At 47.3% G+C, this 26,308-nt stretch overlaps 3 protein-coding genes across 8 annotated transcripts in view; 1 reads left to right on the top strand and 2 right to left on the bottom strand.

The window, feature by feature from the left end:
- Nucleotides 1-254: 254 nt before the first annotated feature.
- Nucleotides 255-1,577, top strand: LOC124008029 (putative protein CRIPAK). Its single transcript, XM_046318938.1, has one exon. The coding sequence runs from the start codon at nucleotides 255-257 to the stop codon at nucleotides 1,575-1,577; it is 1,323 nt and encodes a 440-aa protein (XP_046174894.1).
- A 497-nt stretch (nucleotides 1,578-2,074) lies between these two features.
- otos2 (otospiralin 2) lies at nucleotides 2,075-7,036 on the bottom strand. The gene is made up of 3 exons (XM_046318387.1): nucleotides 6,970-7,036; nucleotides 5,142-5,174; nucleotides 2,075-2,697 (listed from the first exon to the last, which is right to left on the bottom strand). Exons 1-3 carry the CDS (start codon nucleotides 7,031-7,033, stop codon nucleotides 2,504-2,506), a joined length of 291 nt encoding a protein of 96 aa, XP_046174343.1. The 5' UTR covers nucleotides 7,034-7,036; the 3' UTR covers nucleotides 2,075-2,503.
- Nucleotides 7,037-9,407: 2,371 nt separating this feature from the next.
- Nucleotides 9,408-26,308, bottom strand: part of LOC124008688 (cytoplasmic protein NCK2-like) — a 55,159-nt gene continuing 38,258 nt past the window's right edge. For 5 of the 6 annotated variants that reach the window (XM_046320189.1, XM_046320187.1, XM_046320188.1 and 2 more), the window contains 3 exons: nucleotides 20,311-20,552; nucleotides 10,624-11,378; nucleotides 9,408-10,209 (listed from right to left, as the gene is read on the bottom strand). In XM_046320189.1, coding sequence (XP_046176145.1) covers nucleotides 10,015-10,209; nucleotides 10,624-11,378; nucleotides 20,311-20,536 — 1,176 coding nt within the window. In that variant the 5' untranslated portion in view covers nucleotides 20,537-20,552 and the 3' untranslated portion in view covers nucleotides 9,408-10,014. The remainder of the gene's footprint in view (nucleotides 10,210-10,623; nucleotides 11,379-20,310; nucleotides 20,553-26,308) is intronic. The other variant, XM_046320192.1, reaches the window with a different exon arrangement.

The raw sequence follows: 26,308 nt of genomic DNA, 5'->3' as shown, positions 1-26,308 counted from the left end.
TGTGTATCTATGGCTATGAGGATGATACACACCATCTTAACCTGACGTCATCCCCTTAGGTCTGGGGCCCATCCTTTATAACCACTCTACATCCACCTATCCTATCCCCTCTGTCCACCTGTTATCATGGCAACTGGGGGAGGGCTTCTTCTTTAAAGTGTGTGTTAGTAAGAATAAAGTTTCCCCCCATGTTGCGTGATCACTCCGCACACCACTACACAGCATGCCCTGTTCCCTGCACACCACTACACAGCATGCCCTGTTCCCTGCCACTGCACACCGCTACACAGCATGCCCTGTTCCCTGCCACTGCACACCGCTACACAGCATGCCCTGTTCCCTGCAACTGCACACCGCTACACAGCATGCCCTGTTCCCTGCACACCACTACACAGCATGCCCTGTTCCCTGCCACTGCATGCCGCTACACAGCATGCCCTGTTCCCTGCCACTGCACGCCGCTACACAGCATGCCCTGTTCCCTGCCACTGCACACCACTACACAGCATGCCCTGTTCCCTGCCACTGCACACCACTACACAGCATGCCCTGTTCCCTGCCACTGCACGCCGCTACACAGCATGCCCTGTTCCCTGCCACTGCACACCACTACACAGCATGCCCTGTTCCCTGCCACTGCACGCCACTACACAGCATGCCCTGTTCCCTGCCACTGCACACCACTACACAGCATGCCCTGTTCCCTGCCACTGCACGCTGCTACACAGCATGCCCTGTTCCCTGCACACCACTACACAGCATGCCCTGTTCCCTGCCACTGCACACCGCTACACAGCATGCCCTGTTCCCTGCCACTGCACACCGCTACACAGCATGCCCTGTTCCCTGCCACTGCACACCGCTACACAGCATGCCCTCTTTCCTGCCACTGCACGCCGCTACACAGCATGCCCTGTTTCCTGCCACTGCACACCGCTACACAGCATGCCCTGTTCCCTGCCACTGCACGCCGCTACACAGCATGCCCTGTTCCCTGCCACTGCACACCGCTACACAGCATGCCCTGTTCCCTGCCACTGCACGCCGCTACACAGCATGCCCTGTTCCCTGCCACTGCACACCACTACACAGCATGCCCTGTTCCCTGCCACTGCACGCTGCTACACACCATGCCCTGTTCCCTGCACACCACTACACAGCATGCCCTGTTCCCTGCCACTGCACACCGCTACACAGCATGCCCTGTTCCCTGCCACTGCACACCGCTACACAGCATGCCCTGTTCCCTGCCACTGCACACCGCTACACAGCATGCCCTCTTTCCTGCCACTGCACGCCGCTACACAGCATGCCCTGTTTCCTGCCACTGCACACCGCTACACAGCATGCCCTGTTCCCTGCCACTGCACGCCGCTACACAGCATGCCCTGTTCCCTGCCACTGCACACCGCTACACAGCATGCCCTGTTCCCTGCCACTGCACGCCGCTACACAGCATGCCCTGTTCCCTGCCACTGCACGCCGCTACACAGCATGCCCTGTTCCCTGCCACTACACACCGCTACACGGCATGTCATATTCACTGCCTCTCTCTGATCTCTCTCAACATGCAGTAGCTGCCTGCCAGGGGAAAGAACACACATATGAAGTGGTAAAAAATGAATTATTGGTGTATTCAAACACACCAACATCACTGCTCTTTGAATCACTCAATAGTTACAGACATCTGTGGTATGTGGATTTGCATAGGGTTGAATACATGGATTAAGCCTAGTAAGCAAGTTATTTTTTAGTAATAAACAAAATCTGTGTTCGGGAAACTAGACCCGAGTGAGTAGTAGTTTCAAGCGAGCCAGGATTCTGACAATCATGTTGATAGCTGCTGCACGATTTACTTTTCCATGAATAAATTGTTTAACAACTTTAACTTCTGCGCCACGCACATCTTTTGGGAGGAGAGCTTAGCATGCAGCGGCTGTTCAAGTTTAAAGAAACAGACTATTCACAAGAATTAAATCTCCAGGGCCCTGGGAGTTTAATTGGGTCGTGGAAAAGCAGTTTCACACACAGAACGCAGGCAGATTTATTGTTCATGGGCACAAAACAAGTCAAGTGTATGAGAGGCCTGATCTGGTGTCAACGTGTGTTCTCTATCCCACGTACAGTACTGAGCATCACATGACCTCCAAACAGACATTCCATCCCCTCCCTATCTCCTCTTTAGTAGGTGTCAATGCATGTCTTTTCCAGGGTCCTCTGAGGACATAGAGTAGGCCTCTATATTCTACACTACTTGCATGCAGTAGAGAGATGTTGGTTCTAGTTCTGGTCCCGTAATCATAAAGCCTCTCAGAGAAGGAGTGCTGATCTAGGATCAGTTTCTTTATTTTAGATCACAATTCATCAGATTACATGGACAGTGGGGCCTGATCCTAGATCAGCATTCCTACTCTGTCCCCCTGTCCATATACACGTATTCTTTTGGATCTAAAAAAGGCTAAACTGATCCTTCACCAGTTTTTATATTTGTGGTTGTGGTTCCTCACTCCTCGTCAGGGTCGGACAGCTCATAGCCCAGGCGGCTGGCGGAGGGGAAGTGTGCCCAGAAGGTTCTGGACAGGTCTTCAATCTTCTCATAACCAGCGTACTCGCGCAGAGCCTCCACCCAGCCGAAGAAGTCAGAGGAGGTCAGAGCCCAGTTGGGCATGCTGCGCTTCTCACGCCCCAAATCTGCTGCTGGGAACCAATGAGAGCACGAGAAGAGAAGAGAACGTCAAAAGGGAACCAATCAGAGGCTGAGTGAATGATACTGCACTTCACTAAGACTGGTCACATGACACAACTTGACATGGATTGATAGCCGTTTACTACATACATTATTTTCAGTATAATACACAATCAACACACAATCTGTATTCATTGATTATACATGTGTGTTTGTGACAGTGATAGAACCACTGTACGGAACCTTTGCTAAAGGGAAGTCTGCCTCACCAATGGGAAAATCTACTCTGGCAATTTTCCCACTTCCCAGCCTTCCTCCCTGCTACACCAACCATAGCAGCCTCGTTCATTTCTCCGTGTTCACCTCTCTGTCACCCCTTCACTACAACCTCAGCTTAAGCCGCATTCCTTTAACCAAAGTCAATATAATACCTTGTAAAAAAACGTCTCGTCTTCGAATTGAAACCAAATCCCCGTTGAGCATCTCAGGCTTATGGTTGATTAAAGACCAGTCAGGGGCGAGCGGCGCTGGACATCCCCTAAGCCCAGAGACAGGCCTCTCACTGTGGGAGAGCGGACCTGGTCCACATTGGGAAAGCAGGCTGGGACAACGACACTCCACAGCTCCCAACTCAAACATAACACAACGGTGTGAGTGACTATAGGAATATGATGAGGAACAACACCTCTCTCACGTCTGTCCCTCTGACCTCCCTCACGTCTGTCCCTCTGACCTCCCTCACGTCTGTCCCTCTGACCTCTGTCCCTCTGACCTCCCTCACGTCTGTCCCTCTGACCTCCCTCACGTCTGTCCCTCTGACCTCCCTCACGTCTGTCCCTCTGACCTCCCTCACGTCTGTCCCTCTGACCTCCCTCACGTCTGTCCCTCTGACCTCCCTCACGTCTGTCCCTCTGACCTCTGTCCCTCTGACCTCCCTCATGTCTGTCCCTCTGACCTCCCTCACGTCTGTCCCTCTGACCTCTCTCACGTCTGTCCCTCTGACCTCCCTCACGTCTGTCCCTCTGACCTCCCTCACGTCTGTCCCTCTGACCTCTCTCACGTCTGTCCCTCTGACCTCCCTCACGTCTGTCCCTCTGACCTCCCTCACGTCTGTCCCTCTGACCTCCCTCACGTCTGTCCCTCTGACCTCCCTCACGTCTGTCCCTCTGACCTCCCTCACGTCTGTCCCTCTGACCTCCCTCACGTCTGTTCCTCTGACCTCTCTCACGTCTGTCCCTCTGACCTCCCTCACGTCTGTCCCTCTGACCTCCCTCATGTCTGTCCCTCTGACCTCCCTCACGTCTGTCCCTCTGACCTCTCTCACATCTGTCCCTCTGACCTCCCTCACGTCTGTCCCTCTGACCTCCCTCACGTCTGTCCCTCTGACCTCCCTCACGTCTGTCCCTCTGACCTCCCTCTGACCCCTCACGTCTGTCCCTCTGACCTCCCTCACGTCTGTCCCTCTGACCTCCCTCACGTCTGTCCCTCTGACCTCCCTCACGTCTGTCCCTCTGACCTCCCTCACGTCTGTCCCTCTGACCTCCCTCACGTCTGTCCCTCTGACCTCCCTCACGTCTGTCCCTCTGACCTCCCTCACGTCTGTCCCTCTGACCTCCCTCACGTCTGTCCCTCTGACCTCTCTCACGTCTGTCCCTCTGACCTCCCTCACGTCTGTCCCTCTGACCTCCCTCACGTCTGTCCCTCTGACCTCTCTCACGTCTGTCCCTCTGACCTCCCTCACGTCTGTCCCTCTGACCTCTGTCCCTCTGACCTCTGTCCCTCTGACCTCTGTCCCTTGCTGTGTGTGTACATACACTGAATGCACAAGACATTAAGAACACCTTCCTAATATTGAGTTGCACCCCCCCATTCCTTTGCCCTCAGAACAGCCTCAATTCGCCAAGGCATTGACTCTACAAGGTGTTACACAGGGATGCTTGGCCCATGTTGACTCCAATGCTTCCCACAGTTGTGTCAAGTTGGCTGGATGTCCTTTGAGCGGTGAACCATTCTTAATTCACACGGGAAACTGTTGAGTGTGAAAAAACATCAGCGTGGCAGTTCTTGACCCACTGAAACCTGTGCACCTGGCACCTACTACCATACCCCTTTCAAAGCCACTTAAATATTTTGTCTGGCCCATTCACCCTCTGAATGGCACACATACACAATACATCCATGTCTCGATGGTCTCAAGGCTTAAAAGTCCTTCTTTAACCTGTCTCCTCCCCTTCATCTACACGGATTGGTCAGTCTGAAAGAGTAGGCGTTCTTACATCTACACTGATTGGTCAGTCTGAAAGAGTAGGTGTTCTTCATTTTTTTGTCCACTCGGTGTATGTCTTCAAGCTATAGTTGCACAACTCAAAATATTGAATCAACAGTTTCTAGGGCTGGTTTGATTGAATCCAACCCCATCTTGGTAACCCCTGGTTACCCAGTCTCCCACACTCACCTTTTCCTTCTCCTCCTGCTGTTTCCTCAGCCCCTGAGTTCGAGGGAGAAAAGACAGGAATTATTCAGACCGAAGGCACCACATGGGTCTTCATGGTGAATCACACAGCCCTGTTGATAGGTGACTTGTGACAAAACAGAGATAGTGAATAAGTCTAACTGAGGAGTGCTTTTTTTGTATTAATCTCTGTCTATAAACTCTCTCTCCCTCCTTGTCTCTATCTATGACATTGCCCAACACGCTGGGCAGGCAGCAGCAGATTAGCAGATGGGGGTGTTGCGGACAGAGAGAGGGAGACAGAGGCAGTGGGGTGTAAGACGGGATGAAGAGGATATGGAGCGGCTGACTGCTAAGTGCCATGTGCTGCGCCTGGCCCTGGACTGCTCTGACATTCAGACATTCACAGCCTTTATTAAATCTCCTCAGAGGATAGGAAGGTTGCGGCAGATCAAAGAAGAAGGTAAAGCCCAGTGGAGAGAAACAGACCTGGGTTCAAACACTATTTGAATACATTTCAACATGGTTTATCTGGGCTTGATTGGGCTTGCCTGGCACAGTAGAACCAATAGAATAGTCGGAAAAATACGAACCCTGCCCATCTGCCACTCCAGGCAGACCGAAGCAAACGCTAAACGTGTTAGAAAAATCTTGAATAGTATTTGGACCCAGGTCTGGGAGGATACATAGGGGAGGGGAAAGATAAACGCTCAGCTTGGTCAAGAGAGACTAGAGCGAGCTAAGCACGGTAGGCACACAGTGTAATACTTCTACCGTCTCAATGAAAACAAAAGAGGGAGAAGGCAAAAGAAGGGAATGAACTGCGACTGGTCTATTCTGACCCACAACCAGACGCTTTTCATTAAAACAACGTCATTTCCACTCAATCAAATATCTTGGAGGGATGTTGTGACAAAAGATCTATGTCTCTGAATAGCCAATACTGCACATGCATTATGTTGGCAAGGCAACGAGAAAGAAGCTCTGCTCAATTAAATAAACAGTATTGTGGTGTGCTGTTGAAGAAATGGTACCAACTGTCCTCATACCAATATAAAGAACACACGTATATCATGGGAGGGAATCCGTTTCATTTGAAAGAAAAACCTTCAAAACTTTCTCCTCATATTCCACAATAAAATCCAAGTTGACAGAAAAAATGTGTGGCTATAAACAATGTAAAGAGACATGTTGAGGACTAAACATCACAGTTGATGCAGCGAGACAGAACCCAGTAAAAACACTATAATCAATACCGTTCTTTCGTTTGCTGCTGTCGACCGTACCGGCTGTTGAAATGTCAGAGTAGTTTGTCAGGAGGTTACATTCCTAGTGAACTAATGGACAACATTCCCTCCAGGGAAACACATTGACTGACTGTCCGGCTGCATCTCCGAGGTAATTAGTTCCAGCTGACGGTTTCCGAGAGATGCTCCAGACTGCAGTAAGAGACAACAGCGGGCCAATAACCGTCTCATGTAACATTCAACATCTCTATAGTGGAGGATTCCTCTCTCTATCTCCTCTTATCCATCCACAGCACTACGGAGCCGAGAACCCAGGAGAGAGCTCGTGAACTTTTCTCTGTTCTTTCACATCAGGCCCACAGAGATATTGGAGAGATGAATTGAAGAAAGGAGGCCGCCACCACCACTTCAGACTTGAGTTTCATCCAACTACACATCACAATCCAATACTACTCTTGTGCGCAAGATAGGTTAAAATGACATTGAAGAGATTTTGGATTGGGTGCCTTCCATTATCACTGAAAATGAAAAGGGCGGAGGCTCGGAGGCTCTCCGCTCTGTAGAGTGCTAACAGGCTGACTTACCTATTCGAGAGAGGAGACTCAGCAGGACGACCCAGAGCAGCATTGAGACACAAAGACGAGGCATGGTTTTGCACTGTGGCGGGCCGCACAAAGACTGAAACGCAAACCACAAACTGTGAGAAATTGTCACAGCTTTTACCCCCGCATGGATTTGCTTGTTCTGTAACATCTTTAAGGTTTCTCTTAGGGAGAGGAGTTGTGTCAGAGGTCAACAGAAGGATACAACAAAGAAGGTTTGAATCAAGTAAGAAGACTAAGAGCTACATGTAACATTTGAAGGTACATTTCAGATTTTTTTCAATCTTCATTTACACTGATACAGGTACCTGGTGCTGGATCCGGGCTCTTGGTCCTCTTGCTCTGGGCGAGTGTGTGTGTGTGTAGCGTGTGTATGTCCAGATATACCCAGAACCTGGATGGGAGGACAGATACAGTAAACAGAGCTGTCCAGGATATGTTGGTCCTTCACACTTCAGATCCACATGCCATACCTTACCTCCGAACCAACCGCCCTCTCTTTCCTACCCAGTCTCCACTTCTCACACCTGAAGCAGACATGTCAACGGACAGAAAGGCTTCCTTTGTGGACGAAGGGGAGATGGAGGAGAGGGGGAGCAGGGGAATGTCCACACTCTCTTACCCCTCACCAACTAAGTCCGATGCAGACAAATTGTACCCGTCTAGATAACGTACCATTGCTTATGTTCCCGAGCATGGCAATATTATGGCTGTTAAAATGTGTCCATTCATTTAATAAAACACAATCATCAATCATCCTTTCATGTACAGCAAAACGTTCGATCAATACCTGCACATCTTGATCATGAAAGTGAAATAAGTTCATAACCTACATAGATTTTGTAACCCCCATAAGAAAATGTATGCAATTTGTGACGTTGGATAAAAGGGTCTGCTAAATACATTATAAATACATTATACATTATAATATTCTAAAAGACAAACGATACAAACACTAAATGGTCTTTCACATATTGTTTCTGGGAGCCAAGGATTGTGTTCTCTCTTGGTGAGGGCTAGGGCCATTTCTCCCAAAAATATCTGGGAACTTACAGGTGCCTTGATGGAAGAGTGGGGTAACATCTCACAGCAAGAACTGGACAATCTGGTGCAGTCCATGAGGAGGAGATGCCCTGCAGTACTCAATGCAGCTAGTGGCCACACTAGATACTGACTGTTACTTTTGCCCCCCCCCCCAGTTTATGTCTCAGTTGTTGAAATAATAATAATAATAATATATGCCATTTAGCAGACGCTTTTATCCAAAGCGACTTACAGTCATGTGTGCATACATTCTACGTATGGGTGGACATTATGTTCATACAAATGTTTACACATGTTAAGTTTGCTGAAAATAAAAATGCAGTTGAGAGTGAGAGGACATTTCTTTTTTTGCTGAGTTTATATCTACACTCATTTATCTCTCGGAAAGAGACAACGTGGCTAACATGGGTTAGGTTGTATCAGAAGCAGTGTCTGCTTCCCAAATGACAGTGTCTGCTCCCCCTCCCCCTCCCCCCAGATCTCATGCCGTATCAGGATTAAGGAGACACATTCCAAACGATCTGGCAAGACGTAAAGGAAGCAAGCACTTTTGTGGTTACTGAAGCTCTTGCATCAGGATGGGCCTTCAGGTCCTGAAATGATGAAATCCTACCTGCAGCAACATTGCCATCTGTTGGTGGAAGATGGTAAATACAGAAACGCAATTTGAATGTTCAATCTTCTTAAATTTGAATACAATCTTTTAAAAAGGTGAAAGGGAATAAAATTACACACTGCAGACAAATGCAACCAGAAAACTTATTTTGGAAAAACTTTTAATTGAACAAAAGTATTTCATTCCTCAGTCACCACACCGTCTTGGAGTACAGTACCTTTTAGCTGTATCTAAATTCATATAATATTCACCTTATTCTTCTTTTTAAATATACATACAGAGCTGAAAACAAGATTTAAATAACAGTGCTCAGTAACATTAAGACAGTTTTTCTTTTTTTTTAAAGCAGGAAACAAAATGTTGAACAGACTTTCACTGGCAAACAGACAACCCACAAAACGTTTTCCTATCGCTCTTGAATCTCGGTCCTCGGCCAGCGACGTTTTCACCCGGACGCTGAGGAGAGCGGTGGATTCGAAGAGAGCGTTCGGGGGCAACATTTGAGCAGTATGAGGGTGTGGCTGGTACACATCCACGGACATTCAACACAGCTTTCTGACCGTGTCCATTCCACAATACACCTACAGAGGGCGTCCTTTCCTTATCTGGTAAATGCAGTGCCAGTTGTGGTGCCTTTCTTTCTGGTACAACAGTCTTTATGGAAACGTAATAGTACTTTCGATAACGACAGACAAAGCAACAACACCTACTGGAGACAAGCAAAAAGAGAAGAGCTGTTTCTCTCCTCCCGTTTGCCCCCCCCAAAAAAAAAAAAAAAAATCAGAAGGTCTCCAGTGATAATGTGATGTCAATGTCGACACTAAATATTCACGTTCATGGTGTATGTAGCTGTTGTGACGGAACCATTGACTGTAGATCCCCATCCGCGCTCTGTCCTAAAAACCTAGAGGCACCGGCAGGGCTTTACTAGGAGGCCAAGGCCAAGAGCGGATGCTTACAGACGATCCCTTAGTGAAGGCGTTCTCTGGACACTTCTGGACAGGACTCGGTGTCACTATTCTGAGAGGAATCTGAGCTACGGTGGCCAACGTGTTCCATTTGAGTCTCTCTATGTGCTAACTGTTGTATTGAAGGGGCATGGGCAGACCAGTGGATATTGCTGTGCTAAAATCAGTCAGTGGCAAGTCCTGTAATAAGGCTTGTTGTTAGGCCAGGCCGAGCACCGGGGTCCGGATTGTGTGTGTGTGTGTGTGTGTGTGTGTGTGTGTGTGTGTGTGTGTGTGTGTGTGTGTGTGTGTGTGTGTGTGTGTGTGTGTGTGTGTGTGTGTGTGTGTGTGTGTGTGTGTGTGTGTGTGTGTGTGTGTGAGTGAGTGTATGCAAATGTGTGCGAGCATGTGTGTGTGTGGTCACAGCAGCGGTTTGACCAGGTAGAGTTTGTCTCCATGTTCGCTGGTGAAGATCGGGGCTTTTTTGTAATGTTCCACCAGTTCGTCCATGCTGCTGAAGCGTCTCTGGCCGATACAGTAGACCCCGTCCGCCAGCGCTACCTTGAAGTGCTTGTTCTTTCCCATTGCCTTGAGGGACACGGAGAAATCACTGGGCTGGGAGAGAGAGAGAGAGAGAGAGAGGGGGAGAGAGAGAGAGGGGGAGAGAGAGAGAGAGAGAGAGAGAGAGAGAGAGAGAGAGAGAGAGAGAGAGAGAGAGAGAGAGAGAGAGAGAGAGAGAGAGAGAGAGAGAGAGAGAGAGAGAGAGAGAGATAAGAATTGGATGATTATTGCCATGGAGTTTCATTCTTAAGCCACTAGAGGGGGATATAAATCTACTGTAAAGTCCACCCATCCCACTGAATTAATGCAGTTTCCCTCAAGAAAGCTTTCCCAATAAAAACAGGTCAAAACACAGTATGATAAGGCTATTGTAAACCATAGAGTACATCATTATATACATAATCAGGAACACAAATCAACTGTTCTTCCCCCATTTCCACCAATCACAATTCTCTCTCGACCACTCACCGATGATTCACTATCTCTGACCAGGAAGTCTCCCTGACCTCCTCTCTCGTTGAGCGCACACTCTGCCTGATGCCTGGTCACTCCCCCATAGTACCAGTCCTTCCCGGCAAACTTTCCCACGCGGGCCGGCCCTGTGTAGTTGATCTGGGGCGAGTGGGGGCCCGAGCCCATGCCACCCCCGGGGGCCGGATCGTCGCTAAGTATAACCACATAGTTCTTTGGCACCAGGCCCACCTGTCCACGGGCGTTCCGACACCGCCACCACTCAGGGTCGTTCTCCGGTTTCTCCAGCACCTCCATCACTTCGCCCTTTTCAAAGTTTAGCTCCTCGTCTGTCACAGAGCTGAAAGGGTACAGCGTCTGGACAGTGTGGAGCGCCCTGGTGGTCCCGTTGATCACCCCTCCCGACCCTGCCCCCTGCCCTGGGTAACCTCCGCTTAGGTCCCCCGAGACGGCCTCCTCCTCTCCCTCCTCCAGGACATAGTTAGAGGGGAACCAACCTACCCGACCTTCAGAACTCCCTCGCCACCAGCCGTCGCTACACTTCTCCATGACAATGACCCTTGACCCCTTCACCAGTGTCAGCTCGTCTTCCCGCTCCGCCGCGTAGGCGAACTTGACCAGGGCTGAGATGCTGAGGTCGTAGATACGCTCGGCGCTGCTACCTCCGCCACCATTGGACGGGTACTCTGCGTCCGTGCTGGGCGTTGGCGAGGCATCGCGGGCACTCGTCTTCCTCTTCGTCTTCCCCAGGCCTTAGAGAGGGAGAGAGAGAAAGAACTATTTATACCACAAATTGAAGATCTCCGCAGTAGTTCCACAACAGAGCAGAATAACATAGTAAAAAGTCCCCCTTCAACATATTAGGTTAAAAGTCCTGAGGCTAGAGTGTAGTACATCCAGAGAAAATGGCTCCAAACAGAAAGCTCTACGTGGTCACTGAGATTGAGCAGGCAGCTGCGCTACTCAAAAAACAGCCTGCAACTGAAGTGCAGCAGCAAGCTGAGTTAATTAGCTCCTAGTACTGCTGGTAGAGGACGGTCCGGGGTTAGGAGGTCACCACCTCTCTCTGAGGCTACAGCCAAGGAGGCAAACACTTCAGAGTTGAGGGGTTCTGGGTAATTAGTGCTGGAAGGAAACTGGAGGTAAGGCCAGAGGAGAGACAAGGGGGGTTCTGGGTATTGACAGGCTATGTTAATTCCTCTCAGGCAGCTACTGACCAGACCACTGTGCAGGAAGGTTGTTTAGGAGACAGGAAACGCAGATCGGATGACACTGATGTGGTCGGAAGGGTGGACATTGATTGCATCCAAAATGGCACCCTATTCCCTAAATAGTGCACTACTTCTGACTAGAGCCCTATGGGCCTCGGTCAAAACACAGGGCTCTGGTCAAAGGTATTGCAATATGTAGGGAATAGGGTACCATTTGGAATAGGGTGCCATTTGTTCGGTTGGCTCTCTTGCTGGAAAATATTAACCTTTAACCTCTTTTAATAACAACCCCCCAATCCGGTCCCCCACTGTAAACTACTCCCGGAAAATTAGACTACTCCTTTCACTTTAGACTCTCAATCTCTAACTCGCTCTCTGAACATTTACACATTTATTTAAGACAATATAGAGAATCACTAATGCAACCAGAAGGAAGAGGATCATTGCCATTGAAAGCCTAGTGTCGGAGAGAATTAACCTCAACCCTCTCAGCCAGGTAGGGGAGCACTCCGAAAGGTCACATCCATCTCCCCCATCTCTTCCTCCACTCCCCATCTCATGCATGAAACAACGAGGCTTTCTGACCTTCTGTGTTCTTGGCGCTTAACTGGCCTTCTGCTCTGACGGAGCACGCAGCCAACCAAGGAGGGTCTTTGTTGTGAGTGAACAGCAACACGCCGTGCTTAGCAGACATACACGAGCACGCAAACCTGGAGATGAGGTGGGCTGCACGCACACAGAGACATACACTTGTATTCAAATGTGGAACTCATCTCACAATTACAAACACACCTGCCCAGGGGAAGCATCACATAGCTTTACACATGACCAGTTACACGCAACACAGATAACATGACACAAAGCCGGTGGGACCAGAACAAACAGGATTACATCATAGACCTCCTCCCGGGTCTCCTGTAATAGTACTACCCTCGTGAAAAAAAGAGGAGTCGATGTATATGACGAGATCTCCTCTCTGCCCAGAAAGTCACCATTCACACGCTCTGCAAGCGCTAGAATGTTAAAATACATGTCACTCACTAAATACGGCTGGCCTGCAACTATGGTCATTTACTGCCGTTACGCCTCTATGTACTTCCAAAGAACTAAATAAACATTTCAATGTATTGTTTTGGTCCGGAAGAGGATCCTTTGCCCAGATACTGGTTCAATCATAGCCTAGATCATCATACTGAGATACACACACACACACACACACACACACACAGCATGGAGACGAACAGCATGACGGACCAACTGAGTCGAATAAGACCCACAACAAACAGAATAATACACCCTCAGAGTTAAAATGACGAGAAGACAGCCCTCGTCTCCATGAATCAGCCTTCACCATGACACAGCAAGGCCCGTGGCAGTGTCACAGGGAAAACTGGGGTAAGAAGCTGCTTCCGTTTCAGTGACCTTGAGAGGTGGGAGAGGAGCGGGGGGGGGGAGTGAAATACCATCACTTAGCCCCTGTCACAACTATCCCCCATCAACAGGCCATTCCACCCCTCACACAACAAACTGTGAGGAGGAGGCACAGTCACTATTTATAGCTTTCACAGAAATAAAGGAAAAAGCTAACATTCGCTTTACATACTGGAGCGTACTGGGCTGTTGTTTTACATGGTAGAGGCCGATGGCATTTCAAGGGTTGTAGATCAAGCGGCAGGCAGGGAGATTGGCATTTACACACACACGCTTGTCTATGAACACACACACACACACGCAACTTTTCTAAGCGATGACACACACATATACCTTCCTTCCTTAGCAAACTGACATCTGATCCATGACTTTCATGCTCATTCCTCTTCAGCATGCAACAACAAACAAAGTACTCTGTGTTGCGCTCACACACCACAACAGTAACGACACACTAACTCACAGTCGCCCCCACTAAGCAACACAGTGACAGTGACAATACTAATTAGAGAACAACAAGCGCTAATTGGAACCTGAAAGATAGATTTTTTAAATTAAGTAGGCATAAATCGTGAGGAAGTGCCTTGAGAGCCTAAAGCACAATTGGCCCAGCGTCGTCCGGGTTAGGGGAGGGTTTGGCCGGGGGGGGGGCTTTACTATGCTCATCGTGCTCTAGCGACTCCTTGTGGCGGGCTGGGCGCCTGCACGCTGACCTCGGTCGTCAGGTGAACGATGTTTCCTCCGATACATTGGTGCGGCTGGATTCTGGGTTAAGTGGGCGGGTTAAGAAACGCGGTTTGGTGGGTCTTGTTTCGGAGGACGCATGACTCGACCTTTGCCTCCCGAGCCAGTTGGAGTTGCAGCGATTAAAAAAAAAATGAAATTGGGGTTAAAATACAAAAAAATTAAGAGTGGGCCCACACCAACTCATCCATTCAACTGGTCCCAATCCAAGTCATCCATTCAACTGGGCCCATACCAAGTCATCCATTCAACTGGGCCCAATCCAAGTCATCCGTTCAACTGGGCCCAATCCAAGTCATCCATTCAACTGGGCCCATACCAGGTCATCCATTCAACTGGGCCCATACCAAGTCATCCATTCAACTGGGCCCATACCAAGTCATCCATTCAACTGGGCCCACACCAAGTCATCCATTCCATTGAGCCTTCACCAGGCCATCAATTCCACCAGGCCCAAGGCGAGACACAGTGTGGACCCATACAGCTGACTCATGGATGCTTAACCATACGCTCTTAACTTATGCTGATTAAGGAGAACAGGCGAGGGACAACCCCATCCAGCTCGCTGCAGGGAAGCAATGTGGAGGACCTGGGGACAACTGTTCAATGTAGCACAATGGTGATTGCAGAGTAACACTAATCATGTATGGCTACTGCAGTGGTACTGGGGGAGTGAGAAAAGAAAGTCATTTGATGAGAAGTGAATGCCAAGCTATTCAGTATCAATTCCAGATATGGGCCCATTTCATGGGCTGATGAATGGAACAGGCCGTGCTTAGTCAGAATGTTCTCTTTGGAATATAAAGCTGATGGTCTCCAATAATAGATAATAGCATGGTGGGCGGTGGACCAATTAAGTAGCAGTGTGATCCACAAGAAGAATGTGAGCCCAGGTGGCACTTGGTGTCCATGAAAGCAGCGATGCTCTCTTCCGCTCTCTCCCAGTCTGTCTCGCTCTTTTCACTCGCTCCCTCTTCTCTCTCCTACCTCCTCTCTCTCCTCCAACGATGTCTCTCTCTCCCCCTCCTTCCTCTCTCTCATGATGAGACACTTCACTTAAGGTGTGGTATGAGACCAATGAATCACTCGCCAGCAACTTTCGCTTTATTCAATCTTCATAAAGCTGATTTTCTTCTCCGTGCCTCGGTCTGAAATTGAATTCCAGCACAAGGAGGATATACTGTAAACGAATACCTAGGCTATTTCTACCTATATCTACCCCACAATCACTGATGAATAACAGAGTAAGATGATTATCTGAGGTTTGACGGGAACTCATTTTCTGTAAATGGCAGGGGGGGGGGGGGTTCTGGATGATAGCTGGGAAAGCTGTGTGGGTGTACTTAGAGGAAGAGAGGGATGGAGGAAGATGGAGAAGAAGATAGTTTGGTAGGATGGAGGGAGTAGAGGAGGCGAGAGTGCTCGTCTCCCAGACAATACTCTAGTCGTTTAACTCTACACCCCTCTACGGCTCCCCGTCGCTCTCTGTCACTTATCAAATCAAGCCTTAGCCATTCTTGTCTGAGCAGCCATTTCTCTGTCTGTTCTACTGTCCTCAGATCGCCCATCACAGACACAATTCCCTTGACAACGGTCTTCAATCAGATAGGAAGAAAGTTCAGCAGTAGCTGCATCTGGCTGGGAGTAAGCCGAGCACCACGCATCTCACAAGTTCCCGACAAAACACAACGTAGTTTGATCTTTATATCAGGCCTGCAATGCGACTAGCTTTCAAAACGCTAACATTTACCACTGACCAGCAACCCTCTGGTTAGCTAGAAGTCACGTCGTCTCCCCTACCTGAGCAGCATACTACATCGGGCCTCTGAAGTTGTAAGCAAAGGCAACGTGACCATATACATCGCATGGCAACAAATCAATCCGTAACAACAATGTCCAACTGCCAGCCCTGAATGGTCGAACAGCGTATTGATAGAGCCATTGGCCAGTGACCTATAGCTTTTACAGTGGCCTGAACACGACCCGCAATACGATGACATTATGAGAGAGAAAACATCAAATCAAATGGAAGTAGCACATCAGAATGAGGTCTGCAGAGTGTCAGGACTCATAAAGAATGTAGTTAATCAAGAGGAAAGGCCTCTGTTAACCACCTTGTTCACTGAATCACAGATAAGCAAGAGTCATTTCTTAAAAATATCGTCATCAGACAACTGTACTTGAAGGGTTAATTTAAACACAATTAAATCTACTTGACTGCCTTATGTCAACCAATTTTAATTAGCCTCATCTTCGATAAACATGATTTATTTGTCATTATGAACTGGGTGGTTGAAGCTCGCATCCGCTACAAGACCATGGTGCTTGCCTACGGAGCTGTGAGGGGAACGGCACCTCAGTACCTCCAGGCTCTGATCAGGCCCTACACCCAAACAAGGGCACTGCGTTCATCCACCTCTGGCCTGCTCGCCTCCCTACCACTGAGGAAGTACAGCTCCCGCTCAGCCCAGTCAAAACTGTTCGCTGCCCTGGCCCCCCCAATGGTGGAACAAACTCCCTCACGACGCCAGGACAGCGGAGTCAATCACCACCTTCCGGAGACACCTGAAACCCCACCTCTTTAAGGAATACCTAGGATAGGATAAGTAATCCCTCCCCCCCCTCCCCCCCCCCCTTAAGATTTAGATGCACTATTGTAAAGTGACTGTTCCACTGGATGTCATAAGGTGAATGCACCAATTTGTAAGTCGCTCTGGATAAGAGCGTCTGCTAAATGACTTAAATGTAATGTAAATGTAATGTAAGCCCTGGATGCTGATTGGCTGACAGCCGTCGTATATCGGACTCACACCACGGGTATGACGAGAAAGACATTTCTTTTTACTGATCTAATTACGTTGGTAACCAGTTTATAAAAGCAATAAGGCACCTCTGCGGGTTGTGGTATATGACCAATATACCACGGCTAAGGGCTACATCCAGGCACTCTGCGTCATGCTTAGGAACAGCCCTTAGCTGTGGTATATTGGCCATAAACCAGACCCCCTCGGGCCTTATTAGTTCATTACCCAACTCATGTTTGTTTAATGTCATGATTATTCAATAGCCCGTAAAGAAACATTAAGATAGATTATAGTTTTAGTTGTTTTGAAAGGTTCCTGTTGGCAAGACTGTCTGTGTCCCAAATGGCACCCTATTCCCTACATAGTGCACTACTTTTGACCTGAGCTCTGGTATATAAAAAAAGTCATGCACTATGTAGGGAACAGGGTGCCTATTTCCGAGGCAGCCAATGTGAACTGTTCCATTGAGATGAACTGAGGACATGGAGTTGAGTTCCATCCTAGCTGGGTTGGTTGGCACCAGGCCATTCTCTGTGGGAAGGTGAACGGGGCCAACGTTTCCACAGGCAGAGCACTATACTGACGGGCACCCAATGGGGAGCTAAGAACACACTGGATGCCTATCAGTAGACCCAGCTCCAACACAGAAACGGAGCTCATTTCAATCACTACAAAGGGCTGCAGTTGTGTTGGTAATTATAACACCTCGGTGGTTAGAGATGATTGTGTACTGCACAAACCTGATTACTTAGGATGGAACGAACACACACACACACACACACACACACACACACACACACACACACACACACACACACACACACACACACACACACACACACACACACACACACACACACACACACACACACACACACACACACACACACACACACACACACACACACACACAGTTCACGCTTTATGAATGACTAAATAAACATAGAAAATAAGTAAGCTTACACTAGATAGGATTCAAATCACCTGGTGACTAAAGCTAATATTGTCTCTCAGGTTATTCCAGTGAAAACAAGGCATACGTGTCACTGGTTGAAGTAACCCTGGTAATAACCAATCAGAAAACAGATGGAGGTCCAGCCACACGCATACAGGGGTTGCCCTTGGAGGAAGCCAAGGTTGTAGCAGGTGGCTGGAGATGATTGGTTTATGTTCTGACATTTCTACTCATCCCCATTGGGGACGCAACCAATTCTATACAACAGGAACACAGCAGTCGGCAAGTTCACGTGTGTGTGGGTGCGTTCAAGGCGTGTGTGTGGGTGCGTTCAAGGCGTGTGTGCGTTTAAGCGTAGGTTTAAGCGTGTGTCCGCATTAGAAATCACGGTGTACAGTACGTAAGCCTGATGGTATTTGAGTGTGAGGAATGCACAAAGCAGTAACACTCACCTCCCACCTCACAGCAGTTCATCTGCCTCCATCTCAAAGAAAGATAACCCTCAATAACTATTCCAGCTATGCTCCTGTGATCTGGCTTTGTGTGTGTGGCGTGCGTGCGTGCAAAGCCAAAAAGCTCTTTGTCTCACTACAGGCCTGACAACATTATTTCAGTGCTCTCAGTGCTCTGGGCCCAGAGAACAAAGAGAGCTGTAGTGGATTTAGAGTTCCCCCTTTAAACAGTGTCTCCGGGGTTATATTAATTGATCAATAGTTGGATTGATAGGGAAGAGTATGTGTCACTGTTAGCAGCAGAAGTCACCCTCAGGTTGCTCACTATTTATACAACGGGAGGCTCTAATCTTGCACGCTGATTGGTTAAAACCGCATTCCATCCAGTGTAAATTCCACAAGTTGCCACCGGCTAAAGCTATAACAAGGAAATGCCTATTTACACTGTTCAATCTCACTGTCTCGTCAGCCCAGCCAGACAATTTATAAACTTGATCTCCGCTGTAAAAAAGCATCTAGACATGATCTCCCATTTCTTTCAGAATAGCAATAGGTTTTCAATAGCGGAGATCTGTATTTGAACTAGCTGTCTGTCTCTCTGACATTTGCAACATTGTTTCAATATTGACATATGATCTCCAGCTGTCCCATAGTAATGAACATGTCGGGGCCGAGAGTCAGGACTGGACAGGCAGCTTCTCTCAGCCAGTCGAAATCATGAATCAGCATCATTTTTATAGACAAATACAAAGAAATGTCAACAGAGAACAGGTCAAACGATACGTAGTGTTGGCTGTGTTGTTGGCGAGCTCCTCTGAACAAGTGTCCTGATCAGCTACTACGCTGTATTTCTCCATGCACTGTTTGACGTGACTGTAAGTTAACCGTAGTTGGCTAGTTAGCAAGGAAGGGATAATGCCAGCCAGTATGGCAATGGAACATTTACAACAAACAACTAGGTCTCTCTCTGTGTGTGTGTGTGTGTGTGTGTGTGTGTGTGTGTGTGTGTGTGTGTGTGTGTGTGTGTGTGTGTGTGTGTGTGTGTGTGTGTGTGTGTGTGTGTGTGTGTGTGTGTGTGTGTGTGTGTGTGTGTGTGTGTGTGTGTGTGTGTGTGTGTGTGTGTGTGTGTGTGTGTGTGTGTGTGTGCGCACTGGGAAGCTGCAGGCAAACTGCAGGTTTTTTTAATTGCATTGTCTGTCAAGACCTCTGACAACTAGGCAAGGCAGTGGGAGAAATCCTCTTGGCTAATTATCCTAATCTTTCAGTGCGACGTCTCATCTATATTGTGCATTTCTGATGCAAGCGTCTATTCTTCACTGATTACATTGGGTGGCAAGGTTCCGTCTCATCACAACGTCAGTTCCCATTGCCTAGTATCACTCTTGAGTGTCGGCCATTATCTTGCCCTTTCGCGCCATTGGAAATTATCTCCAATTCTCTGCGAGTATGAACATCTTAGTTTCTACCAACGGAGATTAATTCATTAGCCTAATAAGGGTGAGAGTTCTACCCTATTATTCCACAGTGAGAATTACCAGAGATCAGCTAATCCTAGCTGTTGTCCATCCAAGAAAACCCCTGCACTTCATATTTAATTAGTCCTTACCTCCTCTGACCTTGGAAAAAGACGCTTCAATGCCTGAACAAAAGCTGCTTCAATACCGGAATTTCTCCTGATCGATCACACCAGCTTTCCCTTGCCTGATAATGAATAGCCTAAGGGATGCCTTACAAAACAAACGTCTCCTGTATTAAACATACTGTTTACAAATCACCATCCTTGAGAAATCATTGCTAACTGGAGAGTGTAAGTGTGTGAGGTAGTCAAGCATTTAACAGTGTTTCTTCCGCATTAATCACATGAGGTGAGACGCCTCTGTGGAGGCACCCCTAGAAAACAGCAGAGAAGAAAACACACGCACACACACAAACTACTTAGCCCAATGTCGAGATTGTGTGTGCCGCGCCGCCTCTGTGCACCCCTAGGAAACAGCAGAGAGATGCCCTGTCTTACACACACGCATACACACACGCGCGCACACACACCCAGCCACCCTCGTCCACCCACCTACACACTTAACCCAACTCACCGAGTGTGTCTTTGATGTTTTTCACCAGCGAGGCTTTCTTTAAGCTGTTTTTCCTCTCCACATAGTTCGAGGGGACGTAGCCGGTCCGGTTGGAGGCGTTCCTCACCCTCCACCACGTCTTGCTGTCGTCCAGGAGCCACAGCCGCTCGTTTTTCCGGATGTCAAGTTCCTGTTCCTGCTGAGCCGAGTAGTCCCACTTGGCTATAACTATCACCTCCTCCGTCATTTTTCATGGAGTCCTTCTGGAACAGAGAGAGACACAGAGAGACCTACTGTTAGGGCAGGGTGGGGTTAACAGCAGGGCTGTGACGATGCCCTTATCGCAATATTCTTTACATGGCCAAAATGAAAAACACAAAAACTCGTTGGCCCTTTAAAAACGATGTATGTAAAATATTGTATGTAAAATATTGCTATAGCTAGGAAAACATGATGATGTTTGTTTACAATATTAGCTCTGTTTTCCTAAAGAAGAAGTCAAATCCACTTTGTGTTTTGTTTCCTTGCCACGATACTAAGGAATTGTCTCTGCCCTAGTTAACAAGGCACTTAACACGCAAAAATTGCACACACAGACGAACACCAGCAATACACACACATGAATAAAAGGATGAGGTGAGCCGTTTCCGTGCAACCCTAGAAAAACACGAGAGAGAGAGAGAACGTTTCTCACACACACGCACATTCACTCTGAAGCCATTCTCAGAGGGATGGTGCCATCCACCACTATGGTCTGTGTGTGTCTCAGACGGACTGTGTGCAGGCCTCGTCTTGGCACTCGCGTGTCTGTCACACAGCTGTTGTTGTAAGACATCTGGCAGAGCGGAGCCTCTCTGCCCTGTAATCCAGGTTGGCTGATACTTACCGTGTGTGTGTGTGTGTGTGTGTGTGTGTGTGTGTGTGTGTGTGTGTGTGTGTGTGTGTGTGTGTGTGTGTGTGTGTGTGTGTGTGTGTGTGTGTGTGTGTGTGTGTGTGTGTGTGTGTGTGTGTGTGTGTGTGTGTGTGTGTGTGTGTGTGTGTGTGTGTGTGTGTGTGTGTGTGTGTGTGTGTGTGTGAATGAGCATGTGTGACACTCAGGACTCGAGGTAAGTAATCAAAGGAACCACTAAGCTGGGAGTTCACGCTTTACTTCCAAACCACACGAGCCTCCTCTCCTTTTTACCAGCTTCTCTTATTCATCTTAAATGTACTGAATTATTCAGTGACACACTGAGCAGAGCACTGTTCTATGTTAAATGTGTCTATAAAACATGGCTTATGGAAAGAGGAAGGGAGAGAGAAAGAGAGAGAGAGAAAGAGAGAGAGAGGGAGGGGGGTAAGGCAGCCAGCACCTGCAGGCCTAATAAGGAATAAATCACACAAATCCAGGAGATATCTAGTGCTGCTGCACACTGAGGGTAAACAACACAAGGACTGGTGTCTATTCATAGAGAGGGAGGGAGGGAGGGAGGGAGGGAGGGAGGGAGGGAGGGAGGGAGGGAGGGAGGGAGGGAGGGAGGGAGGGAGGGAGGGAGGGAGGGAGGGAAACAAAGTGAGATACCAAGATAGAGACATTAGGGACATGGGGGGGAAGTAAAAGAGATGAGAAGGGGAGTAGAAAAGGAGACAGTGAGAGAAAGAGAGAGAATGAGAAAGCCAGAGAGAGAGAGAGAGACAATATGGAGTGCTCTTTTACTGGATGGTGTCTCCAGCAGTGACAGGCCGTTTTTCCTTCCAGGGCCAGTCAGAGGTGCGCTCCCACATCATCCTGACACCCTCCACGGGGATGAGGCTGTAAGCCAGCCGGCACCGGAGTCCCCAGCCCTCTCACCCATCACCCTCCGCGGGACGGCTTCTTGACAAGTCAGGGAGGGGGTGCTGGGAGGTTCCAAGCGCCAAGCAAAAATGATAATGCACACACCTCAAGAGCTGTCACACTAACCACTGGCCACTTCTCCGCCTGACTGAGACCGCCTCATTCACCGATCATACAGTCTTTCTTTTCAACGCGGAAGGACAGTTTCGCAGACCCAGATCAAACTCTTTGAATAAAAAGCACGCGCGCCTCAATTGAAAGTGCTCTTTAGACTAAGAATAGGTTTAACCAGAAACAAGTATGTGGGGCTGCAAGGGCTGTGTCATCAGATGTCTCTTTACTGATTCGCTGTTATTTCTACAGCCCATTGAGATCGATATGACTCAGTAAGGCTACAAGTAAAGAACCTTAGTGACCCAGCAAGAGAAAGCCACTATTGTCTGAGAGTGATGATGTCACACGACTGGAATTCTTTCCTCTCTCATCCATGAGCGTAGGGCAGGAAAAGCCTGATAAAGGCTGTCAGTCTACTCATCAACTGGCAGGGTTAAAAGACACAAACAAGTACATTATTTTCAAGCAGAAGTTGCTTTTGGGCCTAATGCTGAAAACAGATATGCAAATTGCAAAAGCCATAAAACATATTAACCTCAACGCATATTAAACCATCTTGATTGATCATCAGTTTTAGTTAGTCAACTTGACTTCCGTCTGATTGTACCCTAAGCTCCTTTTCTATAAAATAAAACCTTGTAGGTTTTATCCCAAGCATTGGATGATTCCCAGGGAAAGTCAACCTAAGCATATACAATAAAGTTAGGCATTTCCAAACGAAACTACATTCACAATTATGCTTATGTCTATACTTTGCAGTTCACCATTTTTTTATAGCAGTTTAAAGAGGAAATTGCATGAATTTTGACCATTACAGTGTAGGAGGCCAAGTCTCAAAAAATGATTTTTACACTTTTGTATTTCATGGCTTTAATAAAGGGCTCACAGAGCTTGTTTTTCCACTCACAGCTGTCAGCCAGTGTTAGTTATGGACATGAGGTGTTCATGAAGCAATACAGAACAAATGGAAGTGTCTTGAGTTGTGTTCGCGTGTTCTACTGCCTTGTAAATATATGACATTATCGCGATACTTAGGTGCCTATATGATATGTATTGCAAATCTCACAATTCTACATGTATTGCGAGTCAATACTGTGATTTTATTGCAATTCCACAGTCCAAACATATTGTTCACCATATGTCTGCTGCAGACAAACAAGAGCCAGGTAATGTAGCGGAGTGAGACACACACACACACACACACACACACACACACACACACACACACACACACACACACACACACACACACACACACACACACACACACACACACACACACACACACACACACACACACACACACACACACACACACACACACACACACACACACACACACACACACCTAGTTGTTTGTTGTAAATGTTCCATTGCCATACTGGCTGGCATTATCCCTTCCTTGCTAGCCAGCCAACTACGGTTAACTTACAGTCACGTCAAACAGTGCATGGAGAAATACAGCATAGTAGCTGATCAGGACACTTGTTCAGAGGAGCTCGCCAACAACACAGCCAACACACACATGAGAAAACAAGTTTGGCTCTCTATTTTAATAAAGACGATGGGGAACAAGCTATGAAGGAAAAACATTTTGGTTCAGGTCCAGTCAACTAGCGCAAAAAAAGAATATTGCGATAGTCAAAACGATACAATATATCGTCAAAAATATTCTCGATATGTACAGTGCCTTGCGAAAGTATTCGGCCCCCTTGAACTTTGCGAACTTTTGCCACATTTCAGGCTTCAAACATAAAGATATAAAACTGTATTTTTTTGTGAAGAATCAACAACAAGTGGGACACAAACTTTTTTAACAAATCAAAAACTGAAAAATTGGGCGTGCAAAATTATTCAGCCCCTTTACTTTCAGTGCAGCAAACTCTCTCCAGAAGTTCAGTGAGGATCTCTGAATGATCCAATGTTGACCTAAATGACTAATGATGATAAATACAATCCACCTGTGTGTAATCAAGTCTCCGTATAAATGCACCTGCACTGTGATAGTCTCAGAGGTCCGTTAAAAGCGCAGAGAGCATCATGAAGAACAAGGAACACACCAGGCAGGTCCGAAATACTGTTCTGAAGAAGTTTAAACCCGGATTTGGATACAAAAAGATTTCCCAAGCTTTAAACATCCCAAGGAGCACTGTGCAAGCGATAATATTGAAATGGAAGGAGTATCAGACCCCTGCAAATCTACCAAGACCTGGCCGTCCCTCTAAACTTTCAGCTCATACAAGGAGAAGACTGATCAGAGATGCAGCCAAGAGGCCCATGATCACTCTGGATGAACTGCAGAGATCTACAGCTGAGGTGGGACACTCTGTCCATAGGACAACAATCAGTCGTATATTGCACAAATCTGGCCTTTATGGAAGAGTGGCAAGAAGAAAGCTATTTCTTAAAGATATCCATAAAAAGTGTTGTTTAAAGTTTGCCACAAGCCACCTGGGAGACACACCAAACATGTGGAAGAAGGTGCTCTGGTCAGATGAAACCAAAATTGAACTTTTTGGCAACAATGCAAAACGTTATGTTTGGCGTAAAAGCAACACAGCTCATCACCCTGAACACACCATCCCCACTGTCAAACATGGTGGTGGCAGCATCATGGTTTGGGCCTGCTTTTCTTCAGCAGGGACAGGGAATATGGTTAAAATTGATGGGAAGATGGATGGAGCCAAATACAGGACCATTCTGGAAGAAAACCTGATGGAGTCTGCAAAAGACCTGAGACTGGGACGGAGATTTGTCTTCCAACAAGACAATGATCCAAAACATAAAGCAAAATCTACAATGGAATGGTTCAAAAATAAACATATCCAGGTGTTAGAATGGCCAAGTCAAAGTCCAGACCTGAATCCAATCCAGAATCTGTGGAAAGAACTGAAAACTGCTGTTCACAAATGCTCTCCATCCAACCTCACTGAGCTCGAGCTGTTTTGCAAGGAGGAATGGGGAAAAAATGTCAGTCTCTCGATGTGCAAAACTGATAGACATACCCCAAGCGACTTTCAGCTGTAATCGCAGCAAAAGGTGGCGCTACAAAGTATTAACTTAAGGGGGCTGAATAATTTTGCACGCCAAATTTTTACATTTTTCATTTGTTAAAAAAGTTTGAAATATCCAATAAATGTCGTTCCACTTCATGATTGTGTCCCACTTGTTGTTGATTCTTCACAAAAAATACAGTTTTATATCTTTATGTTTGAAGCCTGAAATGTGGCAAAAGGTCGCAATGTTCAAGGGGGCTGAATACTTTCGCAAGGCACTGTAAGTGCATCAATTTCCCCCATCACTATTGATGTGATATCTTAACTTCCGAAGCTTTGGCATTCACCAGATTTAGTGGGCTGGTTCTGAGAAGTAGTTTTTAGACTTTTCCTGAAGCAATTGTTGAATTCTTGTAATTGTTGATATCTTGAAAATGTATGTGTTCTAACTAAGATTCTTTTGCCAAATATAATATATGCTGGTGCATTTCTCCTACTTGGCAGTACTGTTTTTTAGACAGAAAGATGAGAAGAGTATTTATCAACAATCTGTTAAAAGCCCTGGAGTGACTTTTCAACTGAAAGCACCCCAAAATATAAAGACATTCAGTGTCCAGAAAAGTGGATACAAATCATATTGATAAAGAGAAAAAATATATAATGTATTAGGTTGTGGTGCCTGGCCTTGTACACTATATTCAGACTGCCTGTAATTATACAATCATGATGTACTATGCCTACTGCTGATTTCTTAAACCTCAAAATGACAAACGCGTTAAGATAGATTTTGAGTCAAGAAATCGTTAAGATTTGATTGTCTATATAAGAGTTCCATAACGGCGGGCATAACATCCCTAACGGAGGGCGTAACATCCCTAACGGAGGGCGTAACATCCCTAACGGAGGGCGTAACATCCCTAACGGAGGGCGTAACATCCCTAACGGAGGGCGTAACATCCATCGAAACATCCCTAACGGAGGGCGTAACATCCATAACAGAGAGCGAAACATCCATAACGGAGGGCGTAACATCCCTAACGGAGAGCGTAACATCCATAACGGAGGGCGTAACATCCATAACGGAGAGCGTAAC

This window comes from Oncorhynchus gorbuscha, linkage group LG21, assembly GCF_021184085.1.
Source record: "Oncorhynchus gorbuscha isolate QuinsamMale2020 ecotype Even-year linkage group LG21, OgorEven_v1.0, whole genome shotgun sequence".
Lineage (NCBI taxonomy): Eukaryota > Metazoa > Chordata > Actinopteri > Salmoniformes > Salmonidae > Oncorhynchus > Oncorhynchus gorbuscha.
This window is presented reverse-complemented; position numbering and strand designations above follow the sequence as displayed.

What these genes read in the sequence shown, in the direction of transcription:
- LOC124008029 (XM_046318938.1), top strand. Translation starts at nt 255, where the DNA reads ATGCCCTGTTCCCTGCCACTGCACACCGCTACACAGCATGCCCTGTTC.
- otos2 (XM_046318387.1), bottom strand. Translation starts at nt 7,033, where the DNA reads ATGCCTCGTCTTTGTGTCTCAATGCTGCTCTGGGTCGTCCTGCTGAGT. An exon ending in GAGTCTCCTCTCTCGAATAG is followed by an intron (nt 5,175 to 6,969) that starts GTAAGTCAGCCT and finishes CCTCGAACTCAG; the next exon opens with GGGCTGAGGAAACAGCAGGA. An exon ending in AGCAGGAGGAGAAGGAAAAG is followed by an intron (nt 2,698 to 5,141) that starts GTGAGTGTGGGA and finishes ATTGGTTCCCAG; the next exon opens with CAGCAGATTTGGGGCGTGAG.